The sequence below is a fragment of the Paramisgurnus dabryanus genome, chromosome 2 (assembly GCF_030506205.2).
Source record: "Paramisgurnus dabryanus chromosome 2, PD_genome_1.1, whole genome shotgun sequence".
Lineage (NCBI taxonomy): Eukaryota > Metazoa > Chordata > Actinopteri > Cypriniformes > Cobitidae > Paramisgurnus > Paramisgurnus dabryanus.
Genome location: NC_133338.1, coordinates 30265579 through 30280477, shown reverse-complemented (window position 1 = coordinate 30280477; position 14899 = coordinate 30265579). Strand labels below are relative to the sequence as shown.

General features: G+C 41.9%; 1 protein-coding gene across 1 annotated transcript; it reads left to right on the top strand.

The window, feature by feature from the left end:
• Positions 1-5753: 5753 nt before the first annotated feature.
• On the top strand, positions 5754-12273 carry mns1 (meiosis-specific nuclear structural 1). The gene is made up of 10 exons (XM_065267843.2): positions 5754-6392; positions 6556-6780; positions 6934-7061; positions 7145-7247; positions 7328-7557; positions 8854-9070; positions 9156-9263; positions 9560-9817; positions 9899-10024; positions 10149-12273. Exons 1-10 carry the CDS (start codon positions 6390-6392, stop codon positions 10254-10256), a joined length of 1506 nt encoding a protein of 501 aa, XP_065123915.1. The 5' UTR covers positions 5754-6389; the 3' UTR covers positions 10257-12273.
• Positions 12274-14899: the final 2626 nt, after the last annotated feature.

The window sequence follows — 14899 nt, the reverse complement described above, 5'->3', positions numbered from 1 at the left end:
AAATCCCCTACCCCGGCGACGCATATCCAGTAACGATTTAACCGAATACACAGGGGCACCATCTATAAGCTGAGGGGTGGGAGGGGTGGGGGCAGAGGGAACAGGGTTAAGGTGGGAAAAATACACAGGCTTCAGTTTAGACACATGAAAAACTGGATGAACCCGACCGAGAGCTGGGGGCAATCTGAGCCTGACCGTCACGGGATTAATGACCTTAACAATGCTGTATGGCCCAAGGAATCGTGGGGCCAACTTGCGAGAAGGCTCACGGAGAGGTAAATCCTTGGACGAAAGCCATACTTTCTGCCCACAGATAAAACGGGGCGCAGTTCTACGGTGACGGTCGGCCGCGGCTTTGGTTCGTCTGGAAATCTGACGTAATGTAAATCTAGCTTTCCTCCAGGTGCGTTTGCAACGACGGACAAAAGCCAGCGCAGACGGAACCACCGCATCGGGTTCCTGTGATGGGAATAAAGGGGGCTGAAACCCCATGGACGCCTCAAAAGGGGACATGTTAAGGGAAGAAACAGGGAGAGAATTATGGGCGTATTCAACCCAGGGTAACTGTTGGCACCAGGAGCTCGGATATTGCGATGTCAGACAGCGGAGAGCTCTACCTAAATCTTGGTTAGCCCGTTCACATTGCCCGTTGGTCTGAGGATGATACCCTGAAGACAAACTAGCTGTGGAGCCTATTTGTCTACAAAATTCCTGCCAGAAACGAGAAATAAACTGAGGACCCCTATCAGAAACAACGTCTGTGGGCAGACCATGTAAGCGAAAGACGTGTTCAATCATAACCTGGGCAGTTTCCTTGGCAGTGGGTAATTTGGGCAAAGGGACAAAGTGAGCCGCCTTGGAAAAGCGGTCGACAATGGTCAAAACTACAGTGTTTCCCTTAGAACTAGGCAAATTGGTTACAAAATCGATTGCGATATGTGACCAAGGACGAGAGGGAATGGGTAATGGTTTAAGCAGACCAATAGGGGCTTGATGAGAGGCCTTATTACGGGCACAAACCTGACAGGCTAACACAAACTGTCTGACATCGGGACCCATAGAGGGCCACCAAAAACGCTGACGTACGGTAGCCAACGTTCTCCGAACTCCCGGATGGCAAACAAACTTGGACTCGTGACCCCACCGGATGACCTCGGAGCGAAGCGCATTCGGAACCCACAATCGACCCGCTGGGCACCCTTCTGGCACTTCCCCCTCCCGGCCGGCCCGTCTCACCCGCTGTTCTATTCCCCAGCGCAGGGCACCCACCACCCGCCCCTCCGGGAGGATGGTTTCGTCCCCAGCGGAACCGGGGCTTTCGAACAAACGAGAGAGAGCATCGGGCTTAGTATTCTTGGAACCGGGCCGGTACGAGAGGGTGAAGTTAAATCTGTCAAAGAAGAGCGCCCAACGAGCCTGACGCGAAGATAACCTCCTGGCTGAACGGATGTATTCGAGGTTCTTATGATCCGTCCAGACCAGGAAGGGCTCCGAGGTCCCCTCTAACCAGTGACGCCACTCACCCAAAGCCAGTCTGACCGCCAGCAGCTCCCGATTGCCTATGTCATAATTTCGCTCTGCTGGGTTTAACCGATGGGAGAAGAAGGCACAGGGATGCACCTTGCCATCCTTAGCAGACCGCTGAGACAAAACGGCGCCTACCCCGACATCCGAAGCATCCACCTCCACAATAAATTGAGCAGCCGGATCTGGAATAGAGAGAACAGGAGCAGAGATAAACCGGGACTTTAAAATATCAAAGGCCTCCTGAGCACTGGAATTCCAGACAAACCTCTCCTTAGTGGAAGTGAGAGCAGTAAGAGGTTGAGCAATCTGACCATAATTTCTGATAAATCGCCGGTAAAAATTGGCGAAACCCAGAAATCTTAATAAATCCTTACGGGAGTCGGGGACTGGCCATTCGGCCACCGCTTTGATCTTGGCAGGGTCGGGACGGATCTCACCGGGGGCAACAACAAAACCCAGGAACGAAACTGACTTACGATGGAATTCGCACTTCTCCGCCTTGACATACAACTTATTCTCTAACAGCCGGCGTAAGACTCGGCGGACATGCTGAGTGTGTTCCTGCATAGAGGGAGAAAAGATGAGAATATCATCTATGTACACAAAGACAAATTTGTTAACCATGTCTCTCAGCACATCATTAACCAGAGTTTGGAAGACAGAGGGGGCGTTACAAAGGCCGAACGGCAGAACGCAGTACTCAAAGTGACCGGTAGGGGTGTTAAAGGCTGTCTTCCATTCATCTCCCTCTCTTATTCGCACCAAATGATAGGCGTTGCGTAAATCTAGCTTAGTAAAGAACTGCGCCCCCTGCAGGAGCTCAAACGCAGTAGACATTAAGGGAAGGGGGTACCTATTCTTAACAGTAATGTCATTTAAACCCCTATAATCAATACAAGGGCGCAGGGAGCCGTCTTTCTTGCCAACAAAGAAAAACCCCGCCCCTGCGGGCGAGGTGGAGGGACGGATGAGACCGGCACGCAGGGCATCATTAATATACTGGTCCATAGCCTCTCTCTCAGGACCCGATAACGAATAAAGTCTACCCTTAGGCGGAGAAGTGCCGGGGAGGAGATCAATAGCGCAATCATATGGCCGGTGAGGAGGCAGGGAGGTGGCCCGGGCTTTACTAAACACCTGAGCGATATCCGCATACTCCGCCGGGACCCCGGTCAAATCGACCGCCGGAACCTGAGGAAGAGAAAGAACAGAACCAGAAACAGCAGAACCAAGACATGACACATGACAAGACTGGGACCAAGACAAGATAATACTATGCTGCCAATCAACGTGAGGGTTGTGTTGCGCTAGCCATCCATGCCCTAAAATAATAGGAGACAGAGACGCATGAAGGACGTGCAACACAATCTCCTCACGATGATTTCCAGACACAGAGAGACTCACAGGAGAAGTGCAATGTGTAATCCGCGCCATCTGCTGCCCCCTGAGGGACCAGACATCCAAGGGGGATTGGAGAGGAACAACCGGGACACCCCAGGCGCGCACCAGCGCCTCATCAATGAAGTTGCCCTCCGCGCCAGAGTCGAGAAGGGCAGTGGATGGATGGTCACGCCCGGCGCAGGACAACATGACGGGAAGCTGGGTACTAGACGCAGGGGAGAGCTTAGATGAAGTGGCGCCCACCAGGACTCCCGTATTCACAGATGGGCAGCGGCCTTTTGACGGACAGGTCTTAGCAAAATGTCCAGATTTCCCGCAATATAAACACAGAGCCTTCTGCAAGCGCCTCTCTCTCTCTCTCTGTGACAGGCGCATGCGCCCCAGCTGCATGGGCTCAGACACGGCAGAGGGTGAAGATGATGAAGAGGGGGAAGTGGTGGTCTTGTCCGAAAACGCTCGCTGGCGAATGGAGCGCCGCTGCTCGCGAAGCAATCTCCGGGCTTCGATCCGAAGAACGAGATCAATGATAGCATCCAATGAGGGAGGAAGATCATGGACAGCGATCTCGTCCTGGAGATCATCAGACAACCCCTCAACAAACTGCGCTCGGAGAGCCGCTTCATTCCAGTGGCAGGCAGCCGCTAGGGTCTTAAACTCGATGGCGTACTCGGTGACTGTGTGTCCTCCCTGAACCAGATGTGCCAACCGAGCCGCAGCGGCGTCCCCGCGCACTGAACGGTCGAAAAGCCTCTCCATCTCCTTGCGAAACTCCTGAAACGACCGACAGCAAGGATCGCGGGCGTCCCACACGGCCGTAGCCCACTCACGCGCCTTGCCGATCAGAAGGGTGATCACAAATGCAACCCGGGTGATCTCCAAGAAATAGCGGCGGGGCTGGAGGGCAAAGATCAAAGAGCATTGAGTCAAAAAAGCCCGACAGGAGGTAGGATTACCGTCGTATGGAGGTGGGGCAGTAATATGAGGCTCCGTCTGCGATGGCAGGCTGAGTTGGGTGGCATCGGCACTGAGCTGGTCCAAACGTGATGAAAGGTCCGACATACGGGCAGATAAGTCCTCACCCTCCGCGGGATCCATTCTGGCAAGTTCGTCCTGTCAGGAACTACACAACACGGAATCCCAGAGCAGAGGGCTTTTAATGGTATGTATAGGAGAAAAACACTCAATGTCTTCAGATGGTATGTATACGAGAAAAACACTCAATGACTTCAGATAAAAATGCAAAATGTATAAGAGAAAACACTCAGTGTCCATGTGAAAAGGTGCGGGGAACTGGAACCACTGGAGAGGCGAAACACAACGATATCCTCTCGTCGGCCTCAGGTGTGGGAAAACTCAGCCGGACTGCAAGACAACCACAACAGTCCGTCAACAGAGACGAGTTCCTGGCGGGGTGCAGAGAGAGAGAGAGAAGCGGTCAGAGTCTTCAGCAGCACGCGCGCTGGACAGCGCACTGCAACAGTCTGGGTGATCAGCAGAATTACGCGCTTGAGCGCACTGCGGCTGTCAGCGTCTTCAGCAGAATTACGCGCACATGAGCGCACTGCGGCTGGACAGCGAAAGGTGTAGATATCGATAAGAGGGCTCTGACCGAGAGAATCCAAAGACAGCCAGCAGGGCGGGGAATCTGACGGGGCAAAGGCAGCAGAGAGCACGGTGAAAATAATCTAAGAATAAACTTAGACACAACAAGAACTAGACTAGACATGAACTAGACAGAGCTAGCGGGCAGGAACACACTAAGACGAACTTGCAAGGAACAGAGGAAGCGAGGGGAATTTAAATCAAACCGGATGGGCAAATAATAAGGATCAGGTGTGGGACGCCGGTGAGAAGAGTCGGAGATGATGAGGTCACCAGGTGGAAGGCGCGCACGTGTGGAGCTGTCAAAACATAAACACAACACAACACAAGGTGAAACAAAGACAAAGCGGCCAATAAGACCGAATTCATGACAAGTTGGGTCCGCCCTCGGGGTGTGACATATCACTCCGCCACTGTTGCTACGGATCTATGAAAATAAACACCACAGTCTTTAATCATATTTTTAATTTTTCTACAATTTCACAATTATTGGCGATGTCCCATATAAATGTCAATAAATATTGTTCAGTTATCTCTTCAAATAAAGGTCATGTTCCTCTTTAATTAAAGGTCATGATCCCGTTTTTAAAACCCTAGTTAGTGTGTAATGTTGCTATAATTGCATAAATAATACCTGTAAAATGATAAAGCTCAAAGAAAATATATCGCCTGGCAGTGAACTTTAACAGAATTCTCCTTTCAGAGCCTACAGCAAACCCTCCAACCTCTAGCGCCGCCCATGCCGTCAACTCCACGGATGACAGTGGGAAATCGTCACGCGCTTGTCTACATTTTTTTATAAGGGGAACTTTTGTGTTCTGTGAAATAAAGTCCAAAATGCTAATTTGAGATTAAAAGGTCACGCCATTTTTTTTTTTCTTAAATTGTTTGTTGCTAAAATGATGGAAAATCCACGTCACACTTTTTAATGGAAAGTTAGGTATCTTAGACAGTATTTATGTAATTTTCCTTCAATTCAAGGATTTAAGAAATTCTTTCAATGTATTGGTTTATTATCAATTTAAAGATGAGATCATACAAATATTTATGGGTTCTGTAATTTTTTTGTTTGTTTTTTGATATCAGATGTTTTTTATTAGATATTGAACAAGGGTCCTGTAAAATTAAAGAATTAAAGAAAATCCATCGTTACGTCACAGCCCTATCGGCGCTGGCCAGATACAACCGCTAGGTGGCAGGCGTCCCTAGTTCGAAACGGTCAGGGAAAGTCCCATCAGTAAACACTGACTAACAAACAAAAAATGCTGATAAAAGATGCTGTACATTAAAAAAAATGTAACTATTAAATTACTAATAAAACTACATTAAACTATTTTTTAAACAAACATTGAAATGGTTGGGTAATTTCACGTTTTAAAGAGCCCTCAGTACATGAAAAGTCAGATGTTTCAATACACCTTTTATTCTATTATAGTGGATGTTTTACTCGTATCATACGAGTAACGTTAAATCATCCACTATAGAATAAAATGTATATTGGAGGCTTTAACTCATAGCTAAAGTATGTTTTTTACTTTATTTTTAAAGTTTCCCTTCCCAAGTCGCGAGGCAGGGAAGCCAGTATGAACAGAAGGAGAAGCACGCCCATGGAAATGAATGGGGGACATAATACCACCGGAACCAAAGCCACCTGTTCGTCGTTTTATCTGATGCGCTCATTGGCTCTGCGCCTGTAATAATGACCAATGCGGTTCGTTTTTACTGCCAGTTGCGAAAGCCCGATGTTTCCACGACAACAACTCACAAACAAGCGAACCTGCAGAAGTTTCCTGCTTTGTTTTGTTAGCGAGTACATTTATATCGCACAAGCCGACCAAACGCTTGCACCAACGTGAAGGATGGTAAATATTATTCAGATTTCATACTGTGTCTTAGGAATTAGCTCATAAGTTTATAAAGATTAGGAGTCGCTTTGTATAAATGTAAAGGTGAACCTCCGCCTCTTGTCACTGAGTGATGTTGTGTTGTACATTATAACTTAATATGTTAAGTGTCTCTTCGCAGTCGTCCACGAGGCAGCGACGCAACATCTCTCACAGCCACCATCAGAGGATGATCCTGGAGAGCCGCAGACAGGATGAAATTCGTGAGGATCAGAGCAAACGTGTGGCCAAAGAGCGGCTGCTGCAGGCAAACCTCCAGAGTGAAGAGAGAGTCGAGCAAAAGCGCTTTCTCCGCAGACTGCAAGATGAAGAGTATGGGAAGCACATCGAGGAGACACTTCTCATGGTTGGTTGAATTATTTTCATAATACATCAGCTGCACCCTAAAACAAATACTTGCCCTCATTTTTTTAAACTTTAAAACCGTTTGTCTTCATTGTTAAACTTTAAAACCTTTAAAAGTTATAGGCCAAACATTTGAGGCAATGTGCATTTTTAGGCAGAGAAGGAGAGAGAGTTCAAACAAAGACAGCTTGAACAGGAGGAGAGGATCGCCCAGGAACTGGCCAGAATTAATTATGAGAAACTCAGAGATGAAAAGATGAGGCAACACATTAAGGAGAACAGGTAGGCTTGCTTTCCCTCACTATAAACCACCATATTATTTTTCCCCCTGTATCTACTACACCATCCTTTTCATTTATTGGCAGTGCTGAGCTTCGAGAGCTAGAGTTAAAGCTCAAGTCGGCCTACATGAACAGAGAGCGGGCAGCACAGATAGCTGAAAAGGAGGCCATGCAATATGAAACATTGGTGAGTGAGAACTCCAGCTGTGTCATAGGTTTGGGCACATCTCCTGTGATTTTTCTGATAGTGCTTTCACATTTTACCAGAGACAAGAAGCTGCTATTGCCCGTAAAATAAAGGATGAGCTTGAACGGGCAGAGGTGGAGAATGAAAAACAGGAACAGAAGAGGCATGAGGAGGTGATCCGATACCAGCAAGATCTTGAGCAGCAGCTTGAGGAGAAGGAGCGCAAGAGGCAGGAGGCGTATGAGGAGTTTATCAAAGAGAAACTCGTGGTGGATGAAATAGTGAGAAAGATCTATGAGGAGGATCAGATGTGAGTGGTTTTTTTTGTCTTTATGTTCATTTTTCCCTGGATTATTTGTGACCCTGCTTTTGAAAGCCGATCTAAAGTCACTTTTGTGATTTACTGTTTTCTACATAAAATCATCCTATATAATATAAAGAACAATTTATTGAAATATAGCCTTGATATTCTTAATAATACAGGCAGGGTTACATTTGTCCTTAAAGGGACATTCCACTTTTTAAAAAAATATACTAATTTTCCAGCTCCCCTAGAGTTAAACATTTGATTTTTACTGTTTTTGAATCCATTCAGCTGATCTCTTGGTCTGGCGGTACTACTTTTAGCATAGCTTAGCACAATCCATTAAATCTGATTAGACCATTAGCATCGCTCCTAAAAAAAATAACCAAAGAATTTCAATATTTTTCCTATTTAAAACTTGACTCTTCTGTAGTTACATTGTCTACTAAGACCGACAGAAAATTAAAAGCTGCGATTTCTAGGCAGATATGGCTAGGAACTATACTCTCATTCAATGGCAGGGTACTATTTTCGGGCAGTGCGTAATATCACTACGCCTGCTGCAGCCATGTTACAGCAGCAAAGTCCTTGATTATTACGCCAGAATAAGAGTATACTCCTAGCCATATCTGACCAGAAAATCGCAACTTTCATTTTTTTGTCTTAGTACACAATCTAACTACACTCTAAAAACAAACGGTGCTATATAGCACCAAAAGTGGTTCTTTGCTCGTAATCATAGAAGAACCGGTGAAGCACCAGTGAAGCACCTGTGTAGAACCATATAGTGCTATGTAGAACCATATGTGGTGCTATATGGACCCTATTTGGTTCTACACAGGTGCTTTACAGGTGCTTCACCGGTGCTATATGGCACTAAAAACGGTTCTTCTATGATTACGAGCAAAGAACCACTTTTGGTGCTATATAGCACCGTTTGTTTTTAGAGTGTACAGAAGAATCAAGTTTTAAAGAGTAAAAATATCGAAACTCTTTGGTTATTTTTGAGCGCAATGCTAATGGTCTAATCAGATTCAATGGATTATGCTAAGCTATGCTAAAAGTGGTAGCGCCTGGAGATCAGCTGAATGGATTCCAAAATGGTAAAAATTAAACTTTAGTTTAACCCTAGGGGAGCTGGAAATTAGTATATTTAAAAAATATATAGAATGTCCCTTTAAGTTGCTTAATGGGTGGTTTGTTCTTGGGCTGGACCTTCCAGAATCCACAACAATATCACATTTATTTTTTTAGATGAGTTAGGTCAGTGTAGAAGAGCTAATGGTCACGTTTAATTTTCAGGGAGCGCCAGTTACGACTTGAGAAGGTTACGGCCACTCAGAGGTACATTGACGAATTTAAAAAGCAGCAAGCGGAGTGGAGACGTATGGAGCGAGAAAAGATGGAGGCAGAGAACAAGCGCATCCTTGAATATGCTCGCTTCCAGCAGATTAAGGAGGAGGACAGAATGGCCAAAGTTAGAGAACGTGAGCAGGCGAAAGAAACCCTGCACAAAATGGTACTTTTAAAAAATGGCGCACACTTTCACCTTCAAGTTCTGCAGATTCAGGTATTAATGTGTTATGTCTTTACTCCTTGTTTAGCTCTCAGAGCAGATTGATATGGAAAGAAGACAGCGTGAGGAGATGGAGCGTGTCCGTGAGGAACTCTATTTGGAAGAGCAGGCCGAGGCGGCAAGACAACAAGAAATCGTGAGATCTCTTACTCTACAACTTTTCTGGTGTTCATGTCCTCCACACACCCTATTTTATTTATTTATTTATTATTTTTTCAGATCGTGGCATTATGTTATTTTATGAATGATAAGCTCATTTTAAACCTGTTTATTTTATTACTGTGGTAATTTTAATGTTTATTCTCATTACTGTATTAAAGTAAAATGCTTGCAAAAAATTATGTGTTCATAAAGCGGTTATATCAAATTGACCTATGTCATGTAAGGTTTACAGTGCAAATTTGATCTCTTATCTTCAAATGTCACTCACAGGAAGAGATGGAGAAGAGGATCCGGCAACGCCTAGAACTGCAGCAGACGTGTCAGGAGATGATGGCCTTCAAGCAGCTGCGTATACAGGCTGAGAAAGAGGAAGAAGAGGCATTTAGACAGATGATGATGGCCAAGTTTGCAGAGGATGACCGCATTGAGCAGATGAATGCCCAAAAGCGTCGCATGAAACAATTAGAACACAAAAGGGCTGTGGAGAAGCTGCTGGAAGACAGGAGACAGCAATACTTGGCTGAACAGGTAAGACTTAAGTACAAGAACTGCTTCCCTTTCTGTGAGTTCTGATGGTAAATATAACATGAATATCTGATTGTTTAACAGGAGAGAGAGGCACAGGAGAGAGCAATGGAGGAGGAGAGAGAATCTCAGCGTAGACAGATCATTGAAGAAGAGAGACAGAAGCTCCTCAAACAGCATGCTACGAAACTGCTGGGATATCTACCAAAGGTTTGAACAGCACACCATAGATTTTCATACCACACAAATGCTTTTTATTGATAAATAATTGTTGGCCAGACTCTGCTGAGTGAATTTGTTTCTAATACCCAAATTTTTGTTTTTTTCTTACTAGGGTATTTTCAGAGAAGATGATATAAGGCACTTTGATGAGGATTTTAGAAACAATTTCAAACGACAACAGGCCGATGTTTTCTCTGATGAGGGTTGGGGGGAGGATTAGCCATCTCTAAATTGATGTGATGAACACTATGTGGTACATTTATTTCTATGTTTAGTTCTCAGTGCTGGTTTAAAAGTTTCCAGCAGGTATTACATATATAGACTATTTCACAAACTATTGGAAACCTTTTATCAGAAATGAAAAATGATCTTGAATACATTTTACCATATCTTCAAACTGCATAGTATGTAGTGTGTTAAGTGTAATGTTTCAGCTAGTGATTCATTTTGGTTAAAATCAAAGGATTGGCATTAAAATATACTACCTATTATACTGAGTGTTTTTTCCACATGCATAACTAAGCATACAGTCAGTGTTAATAAGATTGTTTTCACTCTTCCCCTGTTTTATGTTCAATACAAACCATGTACTCCCTCTACTTGTTTTTTCTTCGAAGTAACACAAGCAATTTCTTTCCTGCGTGAATTCATTGCTGCATAAGAAAGATCTGGATACGGGTAGGGAGATGGTTGGCAGGCATTAAATCATACGAGCAAGAATCTAATCAGATATGACTGCTCCTGTAGTCAAATCCCCCAGTGTCTTAACAGCTGTCGGTCATTCCCTTTTTAGTAAGTCCAGTACATGCATCTAGCTGCCGCCCTGTCAGTAATTTGTTTTCATCAAACCATTTCCTGTTATACATACCTGCATTTTGAAAATGAACTTATGAGCTTCAATCTTATTAGATAACAGAATACTCCTCTTATGTAATAGTATAGTGTATATTTTTTCCATCCATTTATTGCATCCAAGTGTTACATGCAATTGATGCAAAAATGATGCACTATATTTTTAAGTAAATCCAGCGTATTCTTTTTTTCAGTGTAGAATGCTGACGAAAGAAGCTGCTTGTTTGCCCCATATCCCATTCTTCTAATGAGATTATAGAAATGACCTTGAGTCTTTGAATGATATAGTGTTACAATTTGAATGGACAGTAAACATTTTAATGTGTCTTTCAGCTTATTTCCTGTGTCATACAGCTTCAGTGTCGATAGCAGCATAATACCAAGCTAACGCTGTATAATGAATCAGTAGCACGCTATGGTCAATTGGTGAGAAAAGCTAAAAAGTTTTTTTTTTACTGTTGTTAATATATAATTTTTGAATAAGCATGAGACAAAAAGTGTCCTGTTCATTGACCATATTTGGAGATCCTACTATATATACAGGGTTTGTATGTGGGGACAGTAAAGAGTGTACTTGTGTGGTTTCAGTACTAGAACGTCCTTTTGAAATCCACAAGAGTTGAAAGTTAATCGTACAACCCATACATTTGGTCTTTTTGGCATCTATACAAGAAGATCAAGAGATTACCGTGTGTACTAGATACACATGCTGACATGCGTGTTTATGCCTGGTCAAACTTGGGCATTATGTAGAATTACCTTCTTGAGCTTTTGACTACTGTATATTTGTCCTCTGCTTTTGTGTATTTCATTTAAAGGCGACAAAAAATATAAAAGGTCAGCAAGGAAACATCAATCTCATTAAGTTTGTAGACCATGCCAAAGCTTGACTCATGTGCCTCATTGACCCAATAATGAGTGTTGGTTCTTCCTAACAGCCAAATTGTTATCATCACTGAAGCACATTTTATTTGTACCACCTGTAATTACAAAATAAAACACATTTTGGGGGATTTCTTAGTGGGTGGGCCAAATATTTTTTATCTTTCAACTAAGGATCACTGATCATATCCAGACTTAATCTTTTTTGACATTGTTCTGCATCACAAAGTCTTGTCTTGCTCGCCTGGAATAACCAGAAGCACTAATACCTTGAAGGGACTACAGGTTGTTTAACAGACCAATGAACACTTCATCATTTCCCTTTTTAATGCAGCCTTGCATGCAACCTTAGTTTGAAAGGTTTGTCCTGTTGCTTAGATTGGCTGTAGATTGAATTGACTAATGGTAAAGTCTCTGATTGGAGGAGCTCTGTGTCTACAGTGAAGCTTATGTTAATAGACCAGACTCCAGCAGTACATTGGATTAGCCTGAGTATGATTAGACTTGAATCAGTTATACACTGTAGCTTAATCAAACTGGATGTCAGTGGTCCTACAAAACATTGTTGTGTGTGTGTATATATATATATATATATGTATATATCTGACCTATAACAATGAACTAGTACTCATTCGCAACCATGTATTTGCTTCTTCAGAATGGACTTTACGATAAGCTAGAGGAATCATTAATCATGCCATTTTTATAACTTTCCCATTTCCTTGATTTTTATCTTTGTTTATCAGTATGCTTTGAATCCCCGGATGGCTACTGGCACAAGGATAATGCTCCTGAATGCGTTTCCTGTGTTAATGAACTATACTGTAGATGAGTTGTGGTTACAAGAATGAGCTGTGAAATGCTGACTAATAAAGAATGCTCAACAGTTTGCTGATATCCTTGGGCCAGTTGTTCAAAAGTAATAATTTTGGCTATTGGATTAGATCAAAATTGGTTGTTCAAAACAAAAAAATGGATTCTGAATTTAGATCACAAAATCCAGTCTAGGTTTTGATCTGGATTAGATCATCACTTTGTGTTGGTCAAAACATTTTAGTAAGATTGGGATTTGTTTGATCTCAAAAAGTAGGATTATTCTGAACCCATCAGAAATTTCAGGAACAAAAATGTAATAAAACTTCTAATAAAATTTTACTAAAACAACCTTTCTATTATGTAATATTTATAAAGTTATCATTTGTTTGTTGAAATTTTGTTCAGTTTAGTTTAATGATAAAGTATTTAAAGTCTAACATTGGGCTATTATTTCAACCTTTCAGTCAAGAAAGAAAAAAAAACAAATAAATCCCTCATACAGCAGTCAATATTTAAAAAAATTAACAGTTAATTTTAATTAATATTTTACTTTAACTATCATTTGGCACTGTACAGTGTATTGATCACAGTCATCAGAGACCAAGCAGTCAAAAAAAAAAAAAAAAACGTTTTAACAACTGGCATCTCTACAGATGTAAACTACTGGACATTTTGCTTCTTTATGACTTAAAATTCATGTTCCAATATGTATAATCTATATCAATCTATCTATCTATCTATCTATCTATCTATCTATCTATCTATCTATCTATCTATCTATCTATCTATCTATCTATCTATCTATCTAGATAGATAGATAGATAGATAGATAGATAGATAGATAGATAGATTAAATATATATATATATATATATATATATATATATATATATATATATATATATATATTAGAGATGCACCGATAGGATTTTTTGGGGCCAATACCAATTTAAACAGACAACTTCTGGCCGATACCGATATTAAACACTACTAAACAGTTGGTCTATTAGCTAGTTTATTTCTGCACCAAATTATTTTTACTGAACATGGATTGGATCTGATTAACATTCAACTGACCAACATAATAAGAGAGGCACAAATTAAGCTAAAACAAATATAATAAGACAGCATGACAACCTTCAAAGGTGGTTTTTGCTATTTAGGATTTATTTTATTAACAACATTAACACTTTTTTTTTTTTTACATATAATGGATTTCTTTATGCAGTTTATTAATAAACAATTGGTATTGGCTTTTCTCATGCTATTGCCGATATGCCAATGGTTTCAAATTCATCAAAAATCAGCCGATAAATATCGGCGGCCGATACATCGGTGCATCACTAAAATATATATATATTATTTTTATTTAATTTTTTTGTGGGCCAGAAGAACAGACTGAATGTAAAAATAAGGGAAAGTTGTGTTGTTTTATTGTCTCTCCAAGTATACTGACCAAACCACCTACTGTTTTTTACATAATAAGTTGCTAATAGTCAACATTGACATGTGATCCCAGAAGGGGCGGTTTCCCAGACAGGGATTAGACTAGTCCTTGACTAAAATAAATGTAAGAGCTGTCCAAACTGAAAACAACTTGCACTGACATATTTTAAAATACATCAGTGCCATTTGTTTTTAGTAAGGCATGTTTGTTAAAACTTGTTATATTTCCATAATTAAACTAAGGCCTAGTCCTGGTTTAAATTAATCCCTGTCCGGGAAAACCACCCCTAGTAATCTTGATTTGCTAATCTGAAAAAGTGTGTATCTGGATCAGGGTGATCCAATCTAAATTTGCTTTGAAAAACCAGGACAAAAGTGAGATGATTTACCTGATCCTGGACAGCAAAAAATGGGATTTCCAAATTTGGATCATTTTGATATTCATTCAAACTTTTTGAACAACTGGCCTCTGGTTTTCAACAATTAAAATGACGATTTGAAAATTGTAATATATTCTAGATTTGATAATTCCGTGCTGTAGGAACTGGTATAAACTGGCTATTTCAATAGATTGTGAATCTCTTCAGGCCTAATGAGATGTGTACTTACAGACCTCAATACAAAAGGCTGCCTGTCCTCCCGAGGAGGGGTACGGAGGTCTTTCAGATCAATGACCAAGCAGTGGGAGGCACAAACAATGGACCAATAAAGCACAGAATAGCGTGAGAACGTCTGAATAAAAGATTAGGCACGTTATTTGGACTTGTATGTACAGCAGAACCTAATTATATTGAGTTTTGAGATAATTAATGCTGGTGTGAGCTTGTAAACAGCCATTGCTCATAACTACCACAATCATTATCAATGA